Genomic DNA, 21,220 nt, shown 5'->3' with positions numbered 1-21,220 from the left:
TCATGCATGGGGGAGGTGTCCCTCAGCCTGATCTGCACCCTTTCCAATCTGGGAGCCCTCAGGGAATGTCCTACTCATGGCTTAGGCCTGCTTCCTGTGGTTCTCTGCTCTCTGCAGGGCCTGCCTGCTCCACACCGCGGTGACTGCCAAGCAGGTCATGCTGGGAGCTGCCTTCTCCCTGCTGTCAGTCTCCATGGAGGCAGTGAGGTTAATTTGCATACTCATTCCTGATTGGCTGGTGGGTTTTATGAAGTGATGGCCAATTTGCATATTTCTCTTTTATTAGTGTAGATAAATATATATATGTGTGTGATTTCAGAAAGGAAGGGAGAGGGAGAGAGAGATAGAAACATCAATGATGAGAGAGAATCATTGATCAATTGCTTCCTGCATGCCCCCCAATGGGGATTGAGCCCACAACCCAGGCATGTTCCCTGACCTGAAATCACACTTTGACTTCCTGGTTCATAGGTTGATGCCCAACCACTGAGCCATGCTGGCTGGGCTAGTCGGGGCTTTTCTCATAGCATCATTTGTTAATGGGTCAAATTCTGCCCCTCAGGTTTTTGAAATTGGCCTTTTACAGTCTGATCTTTGGCATTTGTTTTATAAGGTCAAAGATTTCTTTATTTTTCCAGTAAGTTTTCATGGCTGCAATATTCTTGTGTACAAATATTTTATTAATATTTTTTACTTTTTGCTGTCTAGAGACCAATGGGTTTGAATGTTTCAATCTTTTACATTGTTATTCCCTTTGTTGGCAAGTTCCTCCTAACTTCAGATTAATATTTTCTTTGGGACCAATATAAACTAATATTTCATCATCTTAGCATCCACTACCACACAACCACTCTGATTACGTTAGTGTTTTAAACCAGACTTATGGTTACTTATAACGGTCTCCGTTTATACTAGAAATTATTTCTAAAAAGACACATATGTCTTCCAGGACAACCTTTTAAAAATCAACATTTAATCAGAAAACTAAACAGAGCCTTTAATTAGAAATGTAAAACATTTTTATTCAGTGTGAAGGCAGTTGATCTTCTAGTGAATTTCAAAACTATTCTTCCTTCAAACATCATGCGGCCAGCAGGCTCATCCTCGGTGCACTACTGTTAACCTTACAATTGACCAGAGCAGTGAAAGGAACCTGCTGTTCCAGGAGTGGGGAGTCGACTCATGGAGGTTCTTTTTCTATTTACCTCAAGGAAGGAGAGAGAAGGATTTTGCTATTTTTTCAAGTGGAGGAAGAGATTTTAGTAGTATAAAGGTAAAGTACGTTTCAGGCAGTTTTTAATATGTTTATATTTATTTAAAAGATAATAGGAGATAGTCGTTATTATGCTATTATATTTAAGCTAGGCACATATTATGCTGCTGGAGGTCATATAGAAAAATCTTACAATTAAAGTGAACAGTCACCATCATTTATTGTCTTTACTATGTCTTGTGTTTGGTAGACCATCAGATGCCCCTTTTAATATTAAAAGAATACCATAATTACTTAAAATTATTTTTCAGAGTTGGCAAAAACAAAACAAAAAACAACAGAAGGCTTAGACTGCCATTATTAGCAAATAGTAGGAAAATGCTAGCAGCCAATTTTAGCATACTTGGCAATAGCATATAATTAATTCATTATGTCTAACTTAAGCAGTTTCCAGGGCTGTGATTTTAGTTGTTTAGCCATGGCATATTTTTGATTAAATGAATAAAAGTGAGCTGTTTAAAGAAAACAAATTCCCAGCAACTGATTTTTCTTAGGTTTTATATACTGATTCAGTTTCTTCTGGTTATAGGTCAATAAAATTTGTCCTTTTGGTAAGTGCTAAAGAAAGAAATTGATGGTTACTTCTTTGTTTTCTTTCTCTATTTTATCTTATTTTAAATATATTTTTATTACTGATTTCAGAGAGGAAGGGAGAGGGGGAGAGAGATAGAAACATGAATGATGAGAAAGAATCATTGATCGGCTGGATACCTCCTGCACCTGCACACTAGGGATTGAGCCCGTAACTCGGACATGTGCCCTGACCAGGACTTGAACCGTGACCTCCTACCTAGTTCATAGGTTGATGCTCAACCCCTGAGCCACACCAGCAGGGCTTCCTTCTCTATTTTAATTTTGCTAATAAAATATACCTATATTTATCTCTTCATTAGCCAAAACCGGTTTGGCTCAGTGGATAGATCGTCGGCCTGCGGACTGAAGGGTCCCAGGTTCGATTCCGGTCAAGGGCATGTACCTTGGTTGCGGGCACATCCCCAGTAGGAGGTGTGCAGGAGGCAGCTGATCGATGATTCTCTCTCATCAATGTTTCTAACTCTCTATCCCTCTCTCTTCCTCTCTGTAAAAATCAATTAAATATATTTTTTAAAAAAATGAATTCTGTGAAGTACCGTAGCATTTATCACAATACAGGCAGTCCCCGGGTTATGTCAGACTCAGCTTACGTCGTTTGGTGGTTACGTCGCCATCTCCCATTTATTTATTTTTTAAAAAGTTCCGTCATTTCGACGTATGTACATACGTGCTTTATGTTTTTTATTATTTATTTACCACAAGTAAAGGTCAGGAATTATCTTTCTTTTAATTTTTTTTTTTACTGTTTCACTTCATTACTGCTGTGTATGTGCTCTAGGTGAGTGACGTAGGTGCTATGTAGGTGGGTTCCGACTTACGGCGAAAATCGTATTACATTGCGCCGTAGGAACGGATCTCCAACGTAACCCGAGGACCTACTGTATTGCTTATTTACACAAGACTTTTTTTTTAAATTATTATTATTTTTTTTATTTAAAGTATTACATATAGTAGTACATATATCTCCTTTTTTTTTAAATGAAAAAAATATGAGGCCATAATTTTAAGCTTGATTCAATACATTATTTTTTTAAAGCTATATTGATATATAATTCATTTACTATAACAATTCATGCATTTAAAGTTGTGGCTTTAGAATATTCACAGAAGTGTTCTTTCTTCACCACAATTAATTTTAGAATGTTTTCATTATCCCAAAAAGAAACCCACACTTCTTAGGTGCCACCTCTCCATCCCCCCATTTAAAGTATACAGTGCATTGGTTTTTATTGTATTCAGAGTTAGGCAATCATCACCACAAGTGAATTCTAGAACATTTTCATCACCTCAGAAAGAAACCTTTACCCATTCATTAGCCTCCACACCCCTCAACACCAACCAGTGTATGTGTTTTCATATGTTTTCCTGTTCTGGATATTTAATAAAAATGTGGTCCTTTGCCCTAACACAGTGGTCGGCAAACTCATTAGTCAACAGAGCCAAATATCAACAGGACGATTGAAATTTCTTTTGAGAGCCAAATTTTTTAAACTTAAATTCTTCTAATGCCACTTCTTCAAAATAGACTCGCCCAGGCCGTGGTATTTTGTGGAAGAGCCACACTCAAGGGGCCAAAGAGCCGCATGTGGCTCGTGAGCCGCAGTTTGCTGACCACGGCCCTAACGGGTTTGGCTCATTGGATAGAGCGTTGGCCTGTGGACTGAAAGGTCCCAGGTTCGATCCAGTCAAGGGCATGTACCTTGGTTGTGGCCACATCCTCAGTAGGAGGTGTGCAGGAGGCAGCTGATTGATGTTTCTCTCTCATCGATGTTTCTAACTCTCTATCCCTCTCTGTAAAAAATCAATAAAAATATATTAAAATGTGGTCCTTTGTACTGGTTTCTTTCACTTAGCATAATGTTTTTTGTTTGTTTGTTTTTAAATATATTTTAATTGATTTTTTTATAGGGAGGAAGGGAGAGGGATAGAGAGTTAGAAACATCGATGAGAGAGAAACATCGATCAGCTGCCTCCTGCACACCCCCTACTGGGGATTTGCCCACAACGAAGGTACATGCCCTTGACTGGAATCGAACCTGGGACTCTTCAGTCTGCAGGCCGACGCTCTATCCACTGAGCAAAACTGGTTAGGGCAGCATAATGTTTTAAGATTAATCTATGTAATAGCATATATCAGTACTTCATTACTTTTTATAGCCAAATAAAATTCCATTGTATGGATATGCCACAATTGTTAATCCATTTTCCAGTTAATGGACATCTGGGTTGTTTCTGTTTTTGGCTTTTATGCATACTGTTGCTATGAATATTCATGTAAACGTATTTGTGTGTATATACGTTTTTATTTCTCTTGGGTATTTACCTGGCAGTGGAATTGCTGGGTCATATGGTAACTCTATGTTTAATCTTTTGAGGAACTGCCAGACCATTTTCCAAAGCAATTATACTATTTTACGATCTCACCAGCAATGTGTGAATGTTCTAATTTTTGCACATCCTCACCAACACTTGTTTTTGTCTATCTTTTTTAATATAATCATTCCATACTTAGAATATATAAAGAATGCTTACAACTCCATAATAGGACGATAACTCAGTAAAAAGTAGGGAAATGCTTTGAATAGACATTTTACCAAAGGAGAAATATAATTGCTAATAAATACATGAAAAGCTACTCAACATAAGAATGGCTTGACTGAAAAATAAAAATTAGTAATACTAAGTGTTGGTGAAACCCTCTTGCATTGCTGGTGGTACAAAGCCAGTATGAAAAAGAAATGGGAAGTTTCTTAAAAAGCTACACGTAAACTCACCATATAACCTAGCAATTCCACTTCTAGGGATCGACTCCATGGAAGTGCAAACCATCTGTCCACACAAAAATATGTATGTACAGTAATGTTGGTGGCAGCATTATTCATAATAGTCCGAAACTGAACAATCCAAATGCCCATCACCTGGTAAATGGATGAACGAGCTTATAGGTAGTATATTCATACAATTGGGAAGTATTCATCAGTAAAAAGGAACAAACTACAGACATGAAGTAGCATGGATAAACCTCAAAAACGTTAAATGAAAGCCAGTCACAAAAGACTTCAGAATGTCTGAGTCCCATTTCTATGAACTGTCTAGAAAAGGCAGATTTATTGAGAGAGCAGGTCGGTGGTTGCTTAAGGCCTGGGTAGGAGTGGGGATTAGCTAAATGGGCACAAGGTATTTTATAAGGGTGTTGGAAATGTGGGCGATTGTGAAAATGGTTACACAGTTCTAAATTTTTTATAATCATTGAATTCTGCACTTACACAAATAGGTGAATTTTATGAAATGAATGGTACCTCAATAAAGCTGTTTTTAAAAGGGGGGATGATACTTATCTCATAGGGGTTTTTGTGAGGATTTATTAGAACAAGTGCCAGATATAAACTAGGCATTCAAGAGATGACAATTACTTATTGTTATTATTTTTGATACGTAACAGCAGTATCTGGTTAAGATCCCGGAGTCAGCCACATAAAATCTGAAACTCCTGTTGTTAAAAAGAGAAAACCTAGCTCAAGCCTAATTTTGTATGATACCATTTACTGACTTCTCATTCAGGGTGGAGTAGAGCAGTGACATTTTTGAATTGTGAAATCATAGCAAAGAGTGACAAACTGTTTATATTTGTGATCTTTCCTTTTCAGGGGGAGTAAAGCTCGGATTAGGAGATTTCATTTTCTACAGTGTTCTGGTCGGAAAAGCTTCCGCCACAGCCAGTGGAGACTGGAACACGACCATAGCCTGTTTTGTAGCCATATTAATTGTAAGTATACACTAATAAAAACATGTCAGAACTCCTCATCTCAGCTCTGATTCAGGCAGTCCCATTTTAACCCCAGCTGGGCTGAGTGTTCCAATCACCTGGGAGCTTTTTAAAAACAATTAGACCTCACCTGAGTAGTTCTCCATGGGGCCACACATTAAAATCACCTGAGACCTTTTAAAACTGTGTATCCCCATCCTGAGATATTCTTATTTAATTTGTTTCAATTGTGTATCTTATTTTTAAAGTTCCCCAGGAAATTCTGTAAGTACTTCTGGTTAGGAACCACTGCTTCAGGCAGCCTAGATAAGTTGGAAATTAGCTGTGTCCTTAAAGGGGTGAGTAGATCCTCACTTAGTGCCTGCGTTTGGTGGTGGTTTTTGCATTTAATGCCACACCCTGCAGGGGACAGAGTTCCTGGGCAGCAGGTATGAGGCGAGAAAAGGTAACACAATGCATGAGCTCCTATAGATCTTGTGCATGGAGCCACAACATGAATCCTGAAGCTTTCAGAACTGTGATTTAAGGAAATAACTCAGAAATATTTCTTACTGCCCCCCCCTTTTTTTTTTTTAATAAAGATGTTATCTCTTTGTTTCATATGTGAGTGAAGTTACATGACAGCCTTTATATTGCATTTATTTTGTGGTTTATAGTGCTAATCTACCCAGTTAGAATTTTCTTGTATTTTATTTCTCTTTTGATGTTAATTTTCTGGATGTGTTGCATCTTTTAAGAAGAAAAGTATTTATTCTGGATAAACCTGAAATGATGCTTAGCCTCCAGAATTTATAGTTAGTGTCTCAATAAATAGAGTAAAAACGGACTATATTATAGGGCTGTTCTGTTTCCAAGAGAGCAGCAATATAATTTTCATAAACTTAAAAAAAAAAATCCCCACCCGAGGATATGTTTACTGATGTTAGAGAGACGGGGGGGGGGGGGGGCGGGGGAGAGAGACATTGACTGGTTGTCTACCCCATGGGCTGTGACCAGGGATCAAATCTGCACCCTAGGGATGTGCCCTGACCGGGAATCGAACCCACAACCAACCAAAGCACCTGGCGGGGGCACTTTTATAAACTTTTATCAGCATATTCTGTGTACCTCTTTGCCTGCCCCCAACCCACAGCATAAAAAATGCTTTTCACTTCTGGGATTTTAGGCAGCCAAACTTAACTGAGAGTAGCCAACTCAGTATTTTAGATAGAATTTTTGTCATTACTTAAATTTTTTCAAGAATAGTTTTACTTATTTTCAGGTTCTATTCCTTGCCTAGAATTAGGGGATGAAGAATCAAGAATGTGTGCATCATGAATTCTGTGTTGCAGAGGAAAATAAAAGTTGTTTCCGGGTTTAATGGGAACATTTGTTCTAAAATTTAACCTCAGAGGATTGTATTCAGTTAACGAAATTAAATGCGAGACTTGTGATTGAGTTGTTTTGCACAAAACACTTTCATAATGATGTCTGGGTTTGTGTCTTGGCCCCTCTCCCCCGCAGGGCTTGTGCCTTACATTATTACTCCTCGCCATCTTCAAGAAAGCATTGCCAGCTCTCCCGATCTCTATCACCTTTGGGCTTGTTTTCTACTTTGCCACAGATTATCTTGTGCAGCCCTTCATGGACCAGTTAGCATTCCATCAATTTTATATTTAGCAGATTTGTGATGAGACTTCCATGGATTTTTCTCCTTTGACTATAATAAACTCTGGGAAGGACAACGGTGATTTTCCTGTGTCTACATCTAACAAAGTCACAGTTCCCAGCTGGACTTTCTGCAGCTTCCTTCCACGTCTTCCTGACCACCTGCACTGTTGGCCATTGGAAGGAGGTGTCGACCGAAAATGGTTTTGAACGTACGTCATGGTGGTGGGCGGAGTCCCTTGGAAAAAAATACCAGATTTTAGGGACAAGGACAAAGAAAAGTGATGGGCCAAAAAGTTGCTGTGCTCCACCAGCAGTTCCAGAGGTGGCTTTCCCAGCACTGCAGACTCTCAGGACTGCATGGTCACGATGTTAGATGGAGTGGTTTAAACCAAACGGGACTCGTCATCGGAAACGCGTGTAAGCCTAATCAGTCTGTGTTGAACTCTAAACCTTTTCAGGAGGTACTATGAGGAAGGCAGGTACCAGCAGCAAAATGGGAAGGCGAAAAGGGGTTCAAACTTTCACTCTCAAATTTCTTTTGCTGCAAACTTGACATTTTTAAATAAGACGTTTTTTTCACCTGGAGTCGAGTCAGATGTATAAGATGATTTGGACGATTTTTGTTCTCAAGCACTGACACTCATTACCATCTATGGTTGCCATTCCCTCCCAAGGCCAGTATGAATTTATGTGAGGTTGCTTTATCTTAAAAGTGTTAACCTCAGGTTCCAAGTTCAGTAATTTCTGGAAATAATGGAACTATGACAACGATTCTCTCTCACCCTTAGGTAATTCTGGTTTTGCCCCAAATTCCTAATTTTTAGACAGACTTGTAGGTTTGCTTGCCCTCGATGCCTTCTTTGTTCCCCGTCTCTCCCTTCACTCGCCCATACACGGTTCTTTCAGAAGACAGCTCTGTTGTGGAAGCAGGCGGTCCCGTTATCTAGGATGTTCCTTTGTGTGGTGCACAGAACGTGTTATGAATCAGTGCTATCAGCCTCGCTGTCATCATTTCCTCAGTAGCAAATACAATGTGTGCCCAGAGACAGTAGCATTAAAGAAGAGTAAATGGCTGGTGAAGCACTTTCTGTCCTGGTTTTCTTTTTTTAGTACAACCGAGTGTCTCTGACAGTAGGTCAGAGTTCAGACCAATAGCCAGGAGCTGGTGGTTTATAGAGTCAGGAGTCAGGTGTGTCTGTGCCAAGCAGGAGCTGGGAGAAAGCCATTATTGCCCTTGGTGAGCCGGCGGAGGACCTAGGGTCAGGCGGAGAGCCAGGTGCCAACAGAAGGAAGAGGGGCCTCCAACAGCCAGTGGCACCAGATGAGCTCAGGTCCTGTGGGCAGATACGGAGATCCAAGTTACTCCGCCGGAACCTCGCAGTGGGCGTTCTGTGGTTTCCCTTCTGCCTTGCGTCTCAGTGTACCTTTGTGTGAACTGGGCAGTGGGGTCAGGCCCAGGCCGTTCAGCTGGACATGCACATAAACAGAGCCATCGCCTGTGGGCACACGGCACCCCTAAACCAAGCTCTTCCAGGGCACAACCCTTCTGTTACCGCCAGTTAGTGATCCGTTTCCATCGGGCGGGAGAAAGACCTGCATTTCCTCGTCCTGCCGCGCTCAGCCTGTGGTACAGCCGGGACGGGCTGGTTCCCCTCGCAGGTTAGGGTGTTTGCTTCCTGTCGTGGAATATCTCTTAGAACCTGCCTCGAGGAGCAGCGTGCTGGTACTAACCTGAGTGCAAGTGAAAACCGGCTCGTGTTGGGCAGTTGAGAACTGCGGGAAAACAAGCTGCCAAGACAGCCAGGCCGAGGGCAGTGGGAACTCTCGCATCCATTTTTGTTTGTTTAGCCCCCTTTTCCCGAGATTCTCTTTTTCTCCTCAGACACGTGGCAGTGTCGTGGGTACTCCAGAAATCACAGCATTCAACAGCTACAGCAGAGCCCCCTGAACACCAATCTGATTTGAAACTGCCTTGAAGGAGCCCTAATCTGGAGAAGTTTATCTGTGCGAGGGTTCTCCTCTCAGAAGAGGGTGTGTGCGTGTGTGTGCATGTGTGTGCGTGTGCGTGTGTTTAGATCCACCCTGTGTATTACTGTCCCGTGTAGAAAGATTGCACTAAACCTGTCACTTTCTACAAGATGAAACCACATCTCAGCACAGAGAAAGCACATCGTATTCTTTAAATCACCAATCTCAGACGCAGAACCTTGTTTTCAAATCTTTTTAGAATCAATTCAGTCATTCCTGAAATATCAAAATGCTAGTCTTCCACCGGGAAATACCAGTTGTCACTGAAGAGAACAGTGGCAAGTCCACTGAGCCGGGGTGGCCCTGGGGCCAGGCCACACAAACCAGAAAGCATGGCCAGCCGAGCCAGCCCACTCAGTAAAAGGAAGGAAAACGTAGGAAGAAGTGGCCGCTGACGCCTGGGTCTGACTGGCCGGCAGAAGGAAGGTTTTGTGACACAGCATGGTGCTACAGACCAGCCTGTGGAAGTACCCACCACGTTTGGAAGGTTTTTCGTTTTTTCAAAGAGGAAGGGCTCACTTTCCTGTTTTCGATTTTTGGTAGGTTAGTGTGTGGTCTTAGGGTCGCAGCTCTCCGTATAAATGACTAAATTTCTTTTTTTTTTAAATATATTTTATTGATTTTTTACAGAGAGGAAGGGAGAGGGATAGAGAGTTAGAAACATCGATGAGAGAGAAACATCGATCAGCCGCCTCCTGCACACCCCCCACTGGGGATATGCCCGCAACCAAGGTACATGCCCCCGACCGGAACCGAACCCGGGACCTTTCAGTCCGCAGGCCGACGCTCTATCCACTGAGCCAAACCGGTTTCGGCTAAATGACTAAATTTCTTGATCAGAAAAAAATAGAAGCTTTCTGAGCAACTTAGAACATTCATAAGTGAGCAAATTACTGATTTCACTATGGAAGCAACAGTCGTCTTGTTCACAGTTTGTAGAATGTGAGACAGAAGTTAAGCCACCTCCAGGGCCAGGCGTCTCGAAGCCTCTGATCCTGTGCCCGGCGCCCAGCCTCACAGTCCCCATTTGTGATGTAGCCCTGGAAGGGAAAGTTCAGATACCACTATGAACAGATTTGTTCAGTCTCTTCCATGGTGCTGGAGTCCGAAGATGCAACAGTGAGTAAGATCTGTCTTCAGGTGGTTGAGCGTCGACCTATGAACCAGGAGGTCACGGTTCAGTTCGATCCCCTGTTGCAGGTTTGATCCCCAGTAGGTGCTGTGCAAGAGGAAGCCAATCAATGATTCTCTCAAATCAATAAACAAATTAAAAAAAAAAAAAGATCTATGCTCAGAATGCAGCTGTAGTCTCTTGTTTTCTGGTATATGCCACCTTAAACGTTTCTAAAATATCAGGTGCTGGTCATTAACGCCTTTCACAGTTACTGTTATTTGAGCGCTTATAATATTGATGTTACAAAGGTGACTTGATTTTCCCAGAATTGCATCCTTTCAGTAAAGTTCTTGTTTTTCTCTAATCTTGCTTTCGGATAGTCTGTAAACCATTCTCCTCACCTCCACGTGTGTCCTGAACACTGAGTTTAGGAAGAGACTTGAAAACTGGACATGTGGTTTTGCCCTGGGATGAAACAGGATCACCATCGTAAGTGTGAGCCCAGAAGTGATCTTGGGATTTCTCCAGTTTTTAAAGTCCCCAAAACACAGAAGATGAAAAACGGTTTCAGCTTTCACAGCCCTCCTTGAAACTGCCAAGCGGAGCGAACCAACAAGGCCGCCAACGAGCTCGCGTCCCCAGCCCTCTGAAGGCATCGGGTCCTCCCCTCCGCTAGGAAGCACCACAGATCTGTGTGTTAAAAATCAGCCTGGAGCTGAAATGAACCCCTTCCTTGAACGTCAGAGCTTTCCCAGGGCCTCAGGCAGCTGCAACGTCGCCCCGAGGAAGTGGCTGGGTCCCCCAGGGCCCTCGAGTGCGGTGTTAGCACTTCAGTCTGATCCGTGTAGCAGGGAGGATTTGCCAGAAAGCAATTTTCCTTTTGAAACAAATAATTGTAACAGGGCAGCTTCAAACTCAGCTGTCTAGAGGAGCAAATCCAGGCCTGTTCCGTTTGCTGTGTGATTGGCGGGCTGGGATGCGGGTTCAGCGGATCCTTGACTCTCACGTGTTCACGGTCTGGCTTTTGCTCCTGCAGACACTGCTTTGTACGTGATTCAGACAGACTGTGAATGCATCTTTTTTAAATGCCTTTCAAATTCTTGGTAAGAGAGATGGTTATTTTGATAGATGGTTGCAGATTTTCCTGTGTTTGTCAAAGGAATAAAGGCTGCATGGATCCAGTTGTGCGAGTTTTCTTACGTGAAGGGAGTATAATGTGTAAGTGTGAGAGACGCTCAGCAACGATCAGGAAACAGTTTGAAACGCACAGGCATTGTTTCTGTCCTCCACGCGGAGCACAGTGGAGCGGGTAATAGCAGGCCGCACCTCTGAAGGGTGCAATGTTGAGCCTATGAGAAGTCTCAACATAATTATTCTTGATACTTAGTTTCTGAAAAGATATTTAAAAAAAATAATGTTTTAACTGAAATTCATGTAAAAACTGTCCAAACAAGGATTTGCAGGACATGTATGTGGTGACAGTATAATGCAATTACTTCATGTGCCAGAGGATTATCTTTCAAAAATCATTGAGTTGCTCATATCAGTAGAAAATTCCAACATTACTTTTGTTGGCCTGGTAGAGCATAGATTGTTATCACTATCCCCAAACTCCACCAAACTGCTTGTTTCTAAGCAGGGAATAGCACACAGAACGTGGGGACTTACTGATCAGAATCAAGTTTGTGGCAGAAGAAACCAAAGCCGACCTTTGCCTTCAGGAGGAGGGTAGAAAAGATGAATGTGTCCCTGGCGGCAGTGGCTAAGGGCATCAAGAAACAGGAAAGGCCGAAACCGGTTTGGCTCAGTGGATAGAGCGTCGGCCTTCGGACTGAAGGGTCCAGGGTTCGATTCCGGTCAAGGGCATGTACCTTGGTTGCAGGCACATCCCCAGTAGGAGGTGTGCAAGGAGGCAGCTGATCGATGTTTCTCTCTCATCGATGTTTCTAACTCTCTATCCCTCTCCTTTCCTCTCTGTAAAAAATCAATAAAAATTAAAAAAAACAAAACAAAACAGGAAAGGCGGCCATTTCCTCCGGAATCAGGCGTCATTGCTTTTATGAATCTCGTAGGCAGTGTCCCTAGGGTCCCACAGCGGCATGATGGCTTGTCCTCATCGCTGGGCGAGGTTTCTGATTTCTGGGGCCTTGCCATGGTGCTCTTGGTGAGAGAAGGATGCCCTGGAGCAGGGTTGAGGAGCAAGAGTAATGGGGCCGAGTTTTCTGCATCACTAGGTAAGTACCACAGTTTTGTGTAGCCCAGCTATTTTCTCTGGGGCCGAGATGGGATCTGGTTAAAGGTGAAGTGACAGCGTACTTGAGAATAAGCCACACAATGTTCACTCATTGAATTTTTTAAAACATTTTTTAATTGATTTCAGAGAGGAAGGGAGAAGGAGAGAGAGAGAGAAACATCAATGATGAGTGAGAACCATCGATTGGCTGCCTCCTGCACGCCCTCTCCTGGGGATTGAGCCCTCAATCTGGGCACGGTGCCCTGACCAGGAATGGAACCGCGACCCCTGGTTCGTAGGTCAACCCTCAAACACTGAGCCGCAGCGGCCGGGCCTGCACTGAGTCTGAATGGGAATGCAGGGTAAGAGATCCACAAAGGACAGGGTAAAGATAGAGTTTCTCCAGAAACATAACGTTTGGACCAAATTTGGGAAGAAGGGGAGAATCTGAATTGGCAAAAAGGCCAAGAACATACCCTAAAATCAGGAAGGAAGGAATTTGTGGGAGGTGCCCAAGGATCTGGTGTTTGAGTTAAGATGGCTTATTCCGAGGAAAACTCCATTAGCAAGCCGAGTCCGTTTCTACGTGACTTGTAGAAACCAGGGAGGATGGTGGCCGCACCTACCACAGGGACGCTGTGCCTGACCAGGACTGATCCTCTCTCTGGGCTGGCACTTCTGTGCCTGGCATGCCGCGCCCTCTGAAGGGGAAGAGCCTCAGGAGCCAGGTTTGTGGGAGACCTAGTTCTTGGGAGAAGGGGTGACACATTCTTGATCCCTCTGTTCATCTGTTGTTTTCTTTCTAAACTTGTTTTAATTATGTGGTAACTCAGGGTCAATGCCTCCTGCAGAAGAGGGAAGGCTTCTGTTCCCCTTTGACCCACAGCATTCCTCTAGGTGGGCTGCAGGGAAGATCTTGACTGATTCGTTTGCTGGGGGAGCAGACCTAGTCAAGAGCCGCTAGAGGCAAAGGCACGTGTACAAGGGTGATTTACAAGTGGGAACAGCTGGGAGCAGGTGAGCACAGCGACAGGACACTAAGTACCTGGCGTCCCGTCGTTCTGTAACGGCGTGCGTCCCCTCCAGACGCAGCTGCCATAGTGACGGGCCACGCCTCTCCAACACCTGCCCAGGAGCAGGAGAGGTCCGGGGCGTTCTCCCGACGTGATCACGGGTTTTCCTGTTTCCTAATTGGATTCTCCCATGTCTGCTGTGAAACAGCACGACACTTAGTTGTTTAGTGCGATGGCGGGGTTTTACTTGCCTGGGCCAGGCAGACGTGAATGTGTGATTTCTCCAGCTTTTCTGAAATGCTGGAAACGACCTCTGCACCATCCCGCCTGGGAAGCCTTGTTCGGGAGACTCCTGGCCCAGCCTCCCCTGCGTCCCCCTCTCCATCCCCACCCCCAGTTCAGGGCTCAGCTCCGGAGTAACCCAGGCAGAAGGCCACCCTGTTTGGAAGCATCCTCAGGTTGAAGACTGCACCATCCCAGTGGAGGGAGGGCTTTTCCTTCCTAGGTAACCTGCAGGGGCCTCGGGCACAGTCTGCGGACACCGTGCGGGGAGGGCGTCTGCTCTCCAGGGCAGGGCTGGGAGAGCTCGGCCAGGCTCAGGGCACTGTGTCAGTGGCATTCAGAAGTGGGTTCCCGGATGTGCAAGGGCCTTCAGCCCTGTTGGGTCCCCACAGTGACGCCAGCCTGCCTGGGGGTCCAGGTGCCGTCGATGGCACAGCCTGTCTGACTCCGTGGTGATGCAGGAAACGGCCCTGCGAGCCGGAGCACCCGCTATGTGTCACCCATGGCAGTGGCCCCGAGACAGGGGCGGTGGGAGCCGGGTCCTCTGCCCTGTACACACGGAGCAGGTCATCCTTCGGGGGACTCTTCCCAACGGGCAGGGGTCGGAATTCCCCTTTCCCCTCCCTCCTGTGCTCTAGATAAATCCACGAGGTAAGTCATAGACTTGTTGCAAGTGGTTATGCAGCCTTTTGTCATTAAAGACACGACTGACCAAGGCACTCCAAGCATTTGGTAATTGTTGCATGAACGGGTTTTTGTTTTTAAGTCAAATGCACGGGTAGGCAGTTTTGTGAGGGGAGGCGAGTGATCTGACCCAGAGAGTCCCCATCCCAGCGGGAGTTCACCCCAGACCAGGTCTGGGGGCCGCCAGCCAGCCCCTGTGCCAGGCCCTGCTGACATGCCCCTGGCAGGCGCTGCTCTGGGTGCCCTCCCCACCAGCCCTGGCTGCTTGGGAGGCTCTGCCTGTCTCTCCCTGGCAGCACTCCATCCTGCCGGTGGGGCAGGCGGGGAGGAAGGCGAGGCCTGGCGCCCCCTGGCCGGGCCCCTGCTCCCGGGGCTGGAAACAAGTCTGGCCCCATCTCCCCACGGGGCACTGGGCCAACCCAGCTGCTTCCCACAGCCCCTCCCTGACTCACCCGCCCAAGCTTCTCTCCGCCCAGCCCCAGGATTCTGTCCCCCCACCCCCACCCCTACCCTGCTGCTCCTCTCCATTTTTCTGAGGTGCTCCTGAGGCTCCCCTCCAACCTCAACCCCAACACACTCCTTGGCTTTCTCAGAGCAAGGCAGCCTTGGGCTGCAGACCAGCCCCTGCAGAGGCTCCCCCCGGGGAAGCTGGCAGAGGGCAACGTCTTACCCTGATGCCTCTGAGCCAGGTGAGGGGGCCCCAAGGACAGATTCCCAAAGACCCAGGGGTGCACCTCCCTCAGGTGGCTGCCTTGCTCCCTGAGGTGAGGGGGAAGCGGGAGGTCAGAGGGAGCTGGGTGTGCGTGCTCACCATCCCGTCCCCGGGCTCCTGGAGTTGCTCCATCGATGGTGAATACACGACGTCAGTGGGATTCTGGGTCCACGGGAGGGGCTCTCCAGGCCGGACGGTAAACAGCACGCGCGGGAACGTGCTTTCCGGAAGAACGCACATCAACCCGTGTTGCCCTTGTTTACAAGGCTGTGTGGAGAGCGAGGAGCCTGAAGCCCATTGGCCGTAACCTGCTTAAGAGACCAGTATTTATAAATCGGTGGTCAGGCTGAATCCAAACAGGATTCCTCCCCCAGAACACATCTGTGACATCTTGAGAAATGTCTGGGTTTGTCCTGGGTCAGCGTCTCCATGCTAACATGAGAGGAAGAGTGCAGTTCTTAATACTTCTACTTACCCCTCATTTAACCAAGAAAAGCTCCCAAGGGACACACTTGCCCCATAAAACCAATGTCCATTGAACATTTATAATAATAAAAGCGTAATATGCTAATTAGACCAGACAGACGAACAACCTTTTGGACGTCCTTCTGGATGTCCTACCGGATGAAGCCTCTGCGGCAGGGGCCGAGGCAGAGGTGGTTAGGGGTGATCAGGCAGGCAGGTGAGCAGTTAGGGATGATCAGGCAGGCAGGCAAGAGGTTAGGGGTGATCAGTCAGGCAGGTGAGCAGTTATGGGTAATCAGACAGTCAGGCAGACAGAGTGGTTAGGGATGATCAGGCAGGCAGGCAGGTGAGCGGTTAGGAGCCAGAGGTCCCAGATTGCGAGAGGGATGTCTGACTGCCAATTTAGGCAGTCGAACATCCCCCAAGGGGTCCTGGATTGCGAGAGGGTGCAGGCTGGGCTGAAGGACCCCCCTCCTGTGCATGAATTTCATGCACCGGGTCTCTAGTTTACTATGAATTTGCCCCAGAGACAGTGCTAAGCCCATCACAAGCATTGTCTTGGTCACCTTCACCCAACCCTTGAGTAGGGGCATGTTATCCTCATTTTACAGGTGAGAACATGGAAGCTTTGAGAAGATGAGGAACAGTCCCAGACTCACACACAGCAAGAAAGTGGGAGCGGCTGGCCCAACCAGGGAGGTCTGAGGCCAAAGCCCATGCTTCTTACCTCCAGAGGGGCGCTGGAGACCCGTTTCTGGATCACCTCTCTGGCCCTCCATTTTCTCCTTTGTAAAATGCAGAGTCTGACCATGTTTCTCAAAATTTCTCACTAAAGGTCGGGGTCCCGCCCCGCTCTGGGTGGCAGTGGGCAGTGCTTTCTGTGCTCTTTGGACTCTGCCTGAGCTGACGCCAGGGCAGCCAGGCTCTGGGGTTGATCGGGATCTGGGCCACGGTGGTTCCAGGGGCCTGCGCTGGGGGCTGGTGCCAGGTGAGCAAGGCAGCTGGGGAGGAGGGTTGGGGAAAAAAATTGTCACTAAAGCTGCTGCTGTGTTTTGGAAATTTTTAATTTTAGTATTCTTTATTTTTATTTATTGGTGAGAGAGAGAGAGAAACATTGATTTGTTATTCCACTCATGCATGCATTCATTGATTCTTTTTTAAAAAAATATTTTTTATTGATTTCAGAGAGGAAGGGAGAGGGAGAGAAAGATAGAAACATCAATGATGAGAGAGAATCATTGATTGACTGCCTTCTTCATGCCCCCTACTGGGGATCGATCCTGAGCCCGAAACCTGGGCATATGCCCTGACCGGGATCGAACCGTGAACTCCTGGTTCATAGGTTGATGCTCAACCACTGGGCATCATTGACTGATTTTTCTAGGTGCCCTGACCAGGGATTGAACCTGCAACGTTGGTGTATCGGGACTCTGTTCTAACCAACTAAGCTGCCCAGCCAGGGCCTAGTCTTTATTTTTATTTACATGAATCTATTGTCTTCTTTTGAAAATGAAGGAACCGATATGAATGAAGGTTAAACTGTTGGAGAGTGGGAATTTTTGAGCATGCTTCCAGAGAGGCCATGGACTATGCCCCAGATAGAGCTGTCAGTGCTGACACTAGGCCAGGCCTTGAGATATGGTCTCATGGCCCCTCCCAGCATGTAGGCCTTCTTTCACAGAACACTGTCAGCTTTCTGAAGAACAGGGTGACCCTGTGAATAACATGGTCGTCATTGGCATGATCCTGACGTTGCTTGGGAAAAACTGTTTTGTCTTGGGTTACTTGTTCTGCAAAAACCGGATGTGGTTAATGTGCTTAAAAGCGGTCCTACACAAAGGGTCGCTGCTGCTCTCTGGTCTCCCTGCGTGGAGAATGGCAGAGCAGTCGCCGGGTGGTCCGGCTGCCCGGCTAATAAAGGCTCCCTAAATTTTAATTTGGTCTGGGCTCCAGTGGTCATTCACTCGCATCCGCTCCACAACAAAACTTGCCAGAGATGTCCCAGCCAGTGAGGGACAAAGCCAGACCCCAACCCGGGCTGGCTCAGTGAACAGGCTTTGCGTCCCACCACCCCGCTGCCTCCCACACGGAGCCGTGTGCAGGGCCCAACCTCCACGGGATTCAGCAGGCCACTGTCTGCGCCTGGTGCTGATGCTGCTAACCAGAACCGCATGTGCTCCGTGGTTGTGCCGTGTTAAATCTGTACCGGGCTGCAGCCCCTTATGGGTAATTATGAAATTCAAAAGGCTCTGAAGCCCTAGCCAGTGTGGCTCAGTGGATACATGTTGGCCGCCCACACAGAAGGGTTGTAGTTTCGATCCCCAGCCCTGGGCCCTGGTTGGGGTGAAGGTGGAAGGCGACCAATTGATGTGTCTTTCTCACGTCACATCAATGTCTCTCTCTCTCCCACCCCTCTCTCCCTCCCTTCCACTCTCAGATCAATGGGGAAAATATCCTTGGATGAGGATTAACAACAACAACAAAAAAAAGGTTTTGGAAACTGCTAGGTTTCCCATAAATGTGTGAGGCCTGGCCTGTCTGAACTCTGCGAGGCTCTCGAGAGTCTGGCTTGATCCTTCGGAGGGGAATGTTGTGTTTTCGGCAGAGCTGTGAGTGCGTGGATGTTGTTGTTTTTTTGTGTCATACTTTCTGTTTGGTTGCTTTCGATCCCGGAACCTGCTGGGGGAGGTTTATCATGGACAGTTTAGAAACTTCTAAAAATCTGAAAAATTCTGAAACACATTTGGCCCCAAGAGCTTCTGATAAGGGAATAGGAACTAGATATAGGTAATAGGATACTAGTTATACGAAAGCTGCCGAAATAAAGAGCTTACACCTGGTTTTAAGTGGCATCATGTAAAGTCGGGGTCCCGGACCACAGGGACGAACGCGGCTGAAGTTGGAGAAACACGGCAGAGTGAAGTGAGTAGGACGTCCCCCTCACTCGAGTTGAGCTTCGGGAAGTCTGTTTCCGAATTGAGAGGCGCTGGTCCTCTGACTTCCTGGGTAATGTTTGCAGGCCTTTGGCACGAGGCAAAGATACCTCTCAGTTTCTGGACTGAGACTTCTCCAAATAGAGCAGAGGAGATGAGACGTGCCCTGGGAGTGTAGTGGAGAGAGACCAGGAGGAAAGGATCCAAAAGCCTTGATTGCTGGCCTCTGGGATCCCGATCCAGGACCCCACCCTCCAGCCACGGGGACAGCAGCAGCAGAGCAGGAGTCACTGAGCCAGGGAGCAGGATCCCGGACAAGATCGGTGACCTGCCTCTTCCCACAAGGACTGAGCCCTGAAGCCACCATCCCGCCTCCAGCCGCAGGACACCAGGTTTGCTGTGGAGGCCAGGGCGCCCACCCTGAGCTGAGAGGGACCCTTCAGCCCACTCTGCAGGCTGGTGCACACCCCACAGTGACCTTGGTGGGGGCCTGGGTCCCTAGCCTCTCCTATTCAGGAAGTGGAGGGGAGGGAGGGTGGCTCGTTTCTCCGGGGGAGATTGTAGCCCAGATGCTTGCAGTGTGTGTGTGTGTGTGTGTGTGTGTGTGTGTGCGCGCGTGCACCCATGTGGAAGGAAGGGAATGAGATCTCAGGCTGGAGCCGCTGGGTGGGAGCCAACCAGGTCAGGTTTTCTGGAAAGCCCTACCTTTACCCCTTCGCTGCTGCTCTGGCTCTGGTCTCCTGCCCCGCGGCAGTGTCCTGCCCCAACTCGGGTTTCTCACAGGGCCTCACCCTCCTCCTGGCGCCCTTTCCCAGGATCTGGATTGAAGGTGGGGCAGATGGGGTGCGTACATAGCAGGCCCGATGCCTCTGAGAAACATCCCAGGAATTCTGTTCTTTCCCTCTGGACGGCCGCATGTCTGCAGGAAGGGTCCGGAGCTATACCTCCGTCCCAGCGTTGAGGGCACAACTCCCCTCCAGAGGCCAGGCGGCTGATCGTACACAGCCCTGTCAGGCACACTGAGCGTGCCCTCCTCACGCTGGCGGTCTGGTGGGTGTTTCAAGGCCCTGACTGGCTTAGGGCAGCAAGAGGCAGGACGGAGGATCTGGAAGCACAGCGTCCAGCTGCGGGGCAGACTCTCCTCCCCCATGCCCCGCCCTGGATGTTAAGGGAACTGTGTTGGAGGGTGGGAGAAGATGGAGTGGTAAATGGAAGGATCCTTAAGCATGAGGTGTTTCTTTTTCCTTTCGGATTGCTAGTGGGCTGTATCATAGGTCCTGTGACTTTAAAAAAATGTTTTTATTGATTATAGAGGGAGAGGGATAGAGACATAGAAACATCAATGAGAGGGAAACAGCCATCAGCTGCCTCCTGCATGCCCCCTACAGGGGATCAAGCCCACAACCAGGGCACATGCCCTGACGGGGAATCTAACCAGTGACCTCTTAGTTCATGGGTCGGCACTCAGTCACTGTGCCACACAGGCCAGGTGGTCCTATGACTGTCATAGTGGAAATAGTGATACTCAGATGGAAAGTGTCATTTATTCTAAATTGACACACATTGGCATGCAGTGCCCCACTGCAATGTCAACTCCCCCAGGGCAGGACAGTCTGTTTGGAGCCCCCAGCTTGGGAGAGCTGATGGTGAATCTCTTCCCAGCGCTCTGGCTAATGACATCACCGCTGTAGCTTGAAAACAGCCCTGGGGTACTCACACCTTGGCAATTGATCAGTGCCACAAAGCAGTAGCGGAGAACTGGTTTCTAAACACATGCCACCACTGGGCGGGTCTTTCCCCAGGGAGCTTCTGGCACACAGAAGGCACTCAGATATATGCAAGGAATGAATAAACCAGTGAACAGACACCAACAAAAAAAAAAAAAGAAAGAAAAGAAAAGAAAAAAAGAGCCATAACCGGCTTGGCTCAGTGGATGGAGCATCGGCCTGAAGACTCAAGGGTCCCAGGTTCAATTCCAGTCAAGGGCATGTACCTTGGTTGCGGGCACATCCCCAGTAGGGGGTGTGCAGGAGGCAGCTGATTGATGTTTCTCTCTCTCCCTCTCTCTTCCTCTCTGTAATGAATCAATAAAATATATTTTAAAAAGAGAGAAAGAAAGGAAGGAAGGAAGGAAGGAAAAGGAAGAAGAAGAAGAGAAGTAGCATTTTCTAAATTCAATTCAACCAATACCGTGTGCAATGAGCTACAGGGGGAGCGTGGACACTTGTTTCCGGGGCAGCCCGGCATCTGGGGAGCTGCCGATTCTCCTCCCTCGGGCCCTGGCCGGCAGGGTCAGACCGGCTCCTGCTGGACTTGGAGTCCACAAGGACCAAGGACCGTTCCTGGGGGTGGCAGGGGTCAGTGTCATCTAAAGTGGTGGTTGCAGTAGTCTGGTGTCCAGCAGGACAGGTCCTAACCAGATCTGCTCCTGGGCCATGAACTATGACCTTGGCAGGGGTTCCAGCCCACTTCT

The 21,220-nt window shown here is 47.2% G+C and overlaps 1 protein-coding gene across 6 annotated transcripts in view; it reads left to right on the top strand.

Moving 5' to 3' along the window:
* PSEN1 (presenilin 1) overlaps positions 1–11,606 on the top strand; it is a 67,466-nt gene extending 55,860 nt beyond the window's left edge. For 5 of the 6 annotated variants that reach the window (XM_054715940.1, XM_008138865.3, XM_054715939.1 and 2 more), the window contains 2 exons: positions 5,515–5,633; positions 7,137–11,606. In XM_054715940.1, coding sequence (XP_054571915.1) covers positions 5,515–5,633; positions 7,137–7,292 — 275 coding nt within the window. In that variant the 3' untranslated portion in view covers positions 7,293–11,606. Of the gene's footprint in view, positions 1–5,514; positions 5,634–6,894; positions 7,053–7,136 lie in introns of those variants that run through there. The other variant, XM_054715942.1, reaches the window with a different exon arrangement.
* The last annotated feature ends 9,614 nt before the right edge of the window (positions 11,607–21,220 follow it).

The sequence above is a fragment of the Eptesicus fuscus genome, chromosome 5 (genome assembly GCF_027574615.1).
Source record: "Eptesicus fuscus isolate TK198812 chromosome 5, DD_ASM_mEF_20220401, whole genome shotgun sequence".
Taxonomy (NCBI): Eukaryota; Metazoa; Chordata; class Mammalia; order Chiroptera; family Vespertilionidae; genus Eptesicus; species Eptesicus fuscus.
Note: the sequence above shows the minus strand (reverse complement) of the source record. Positions and strands in the feature narration are given on the sequence as shown.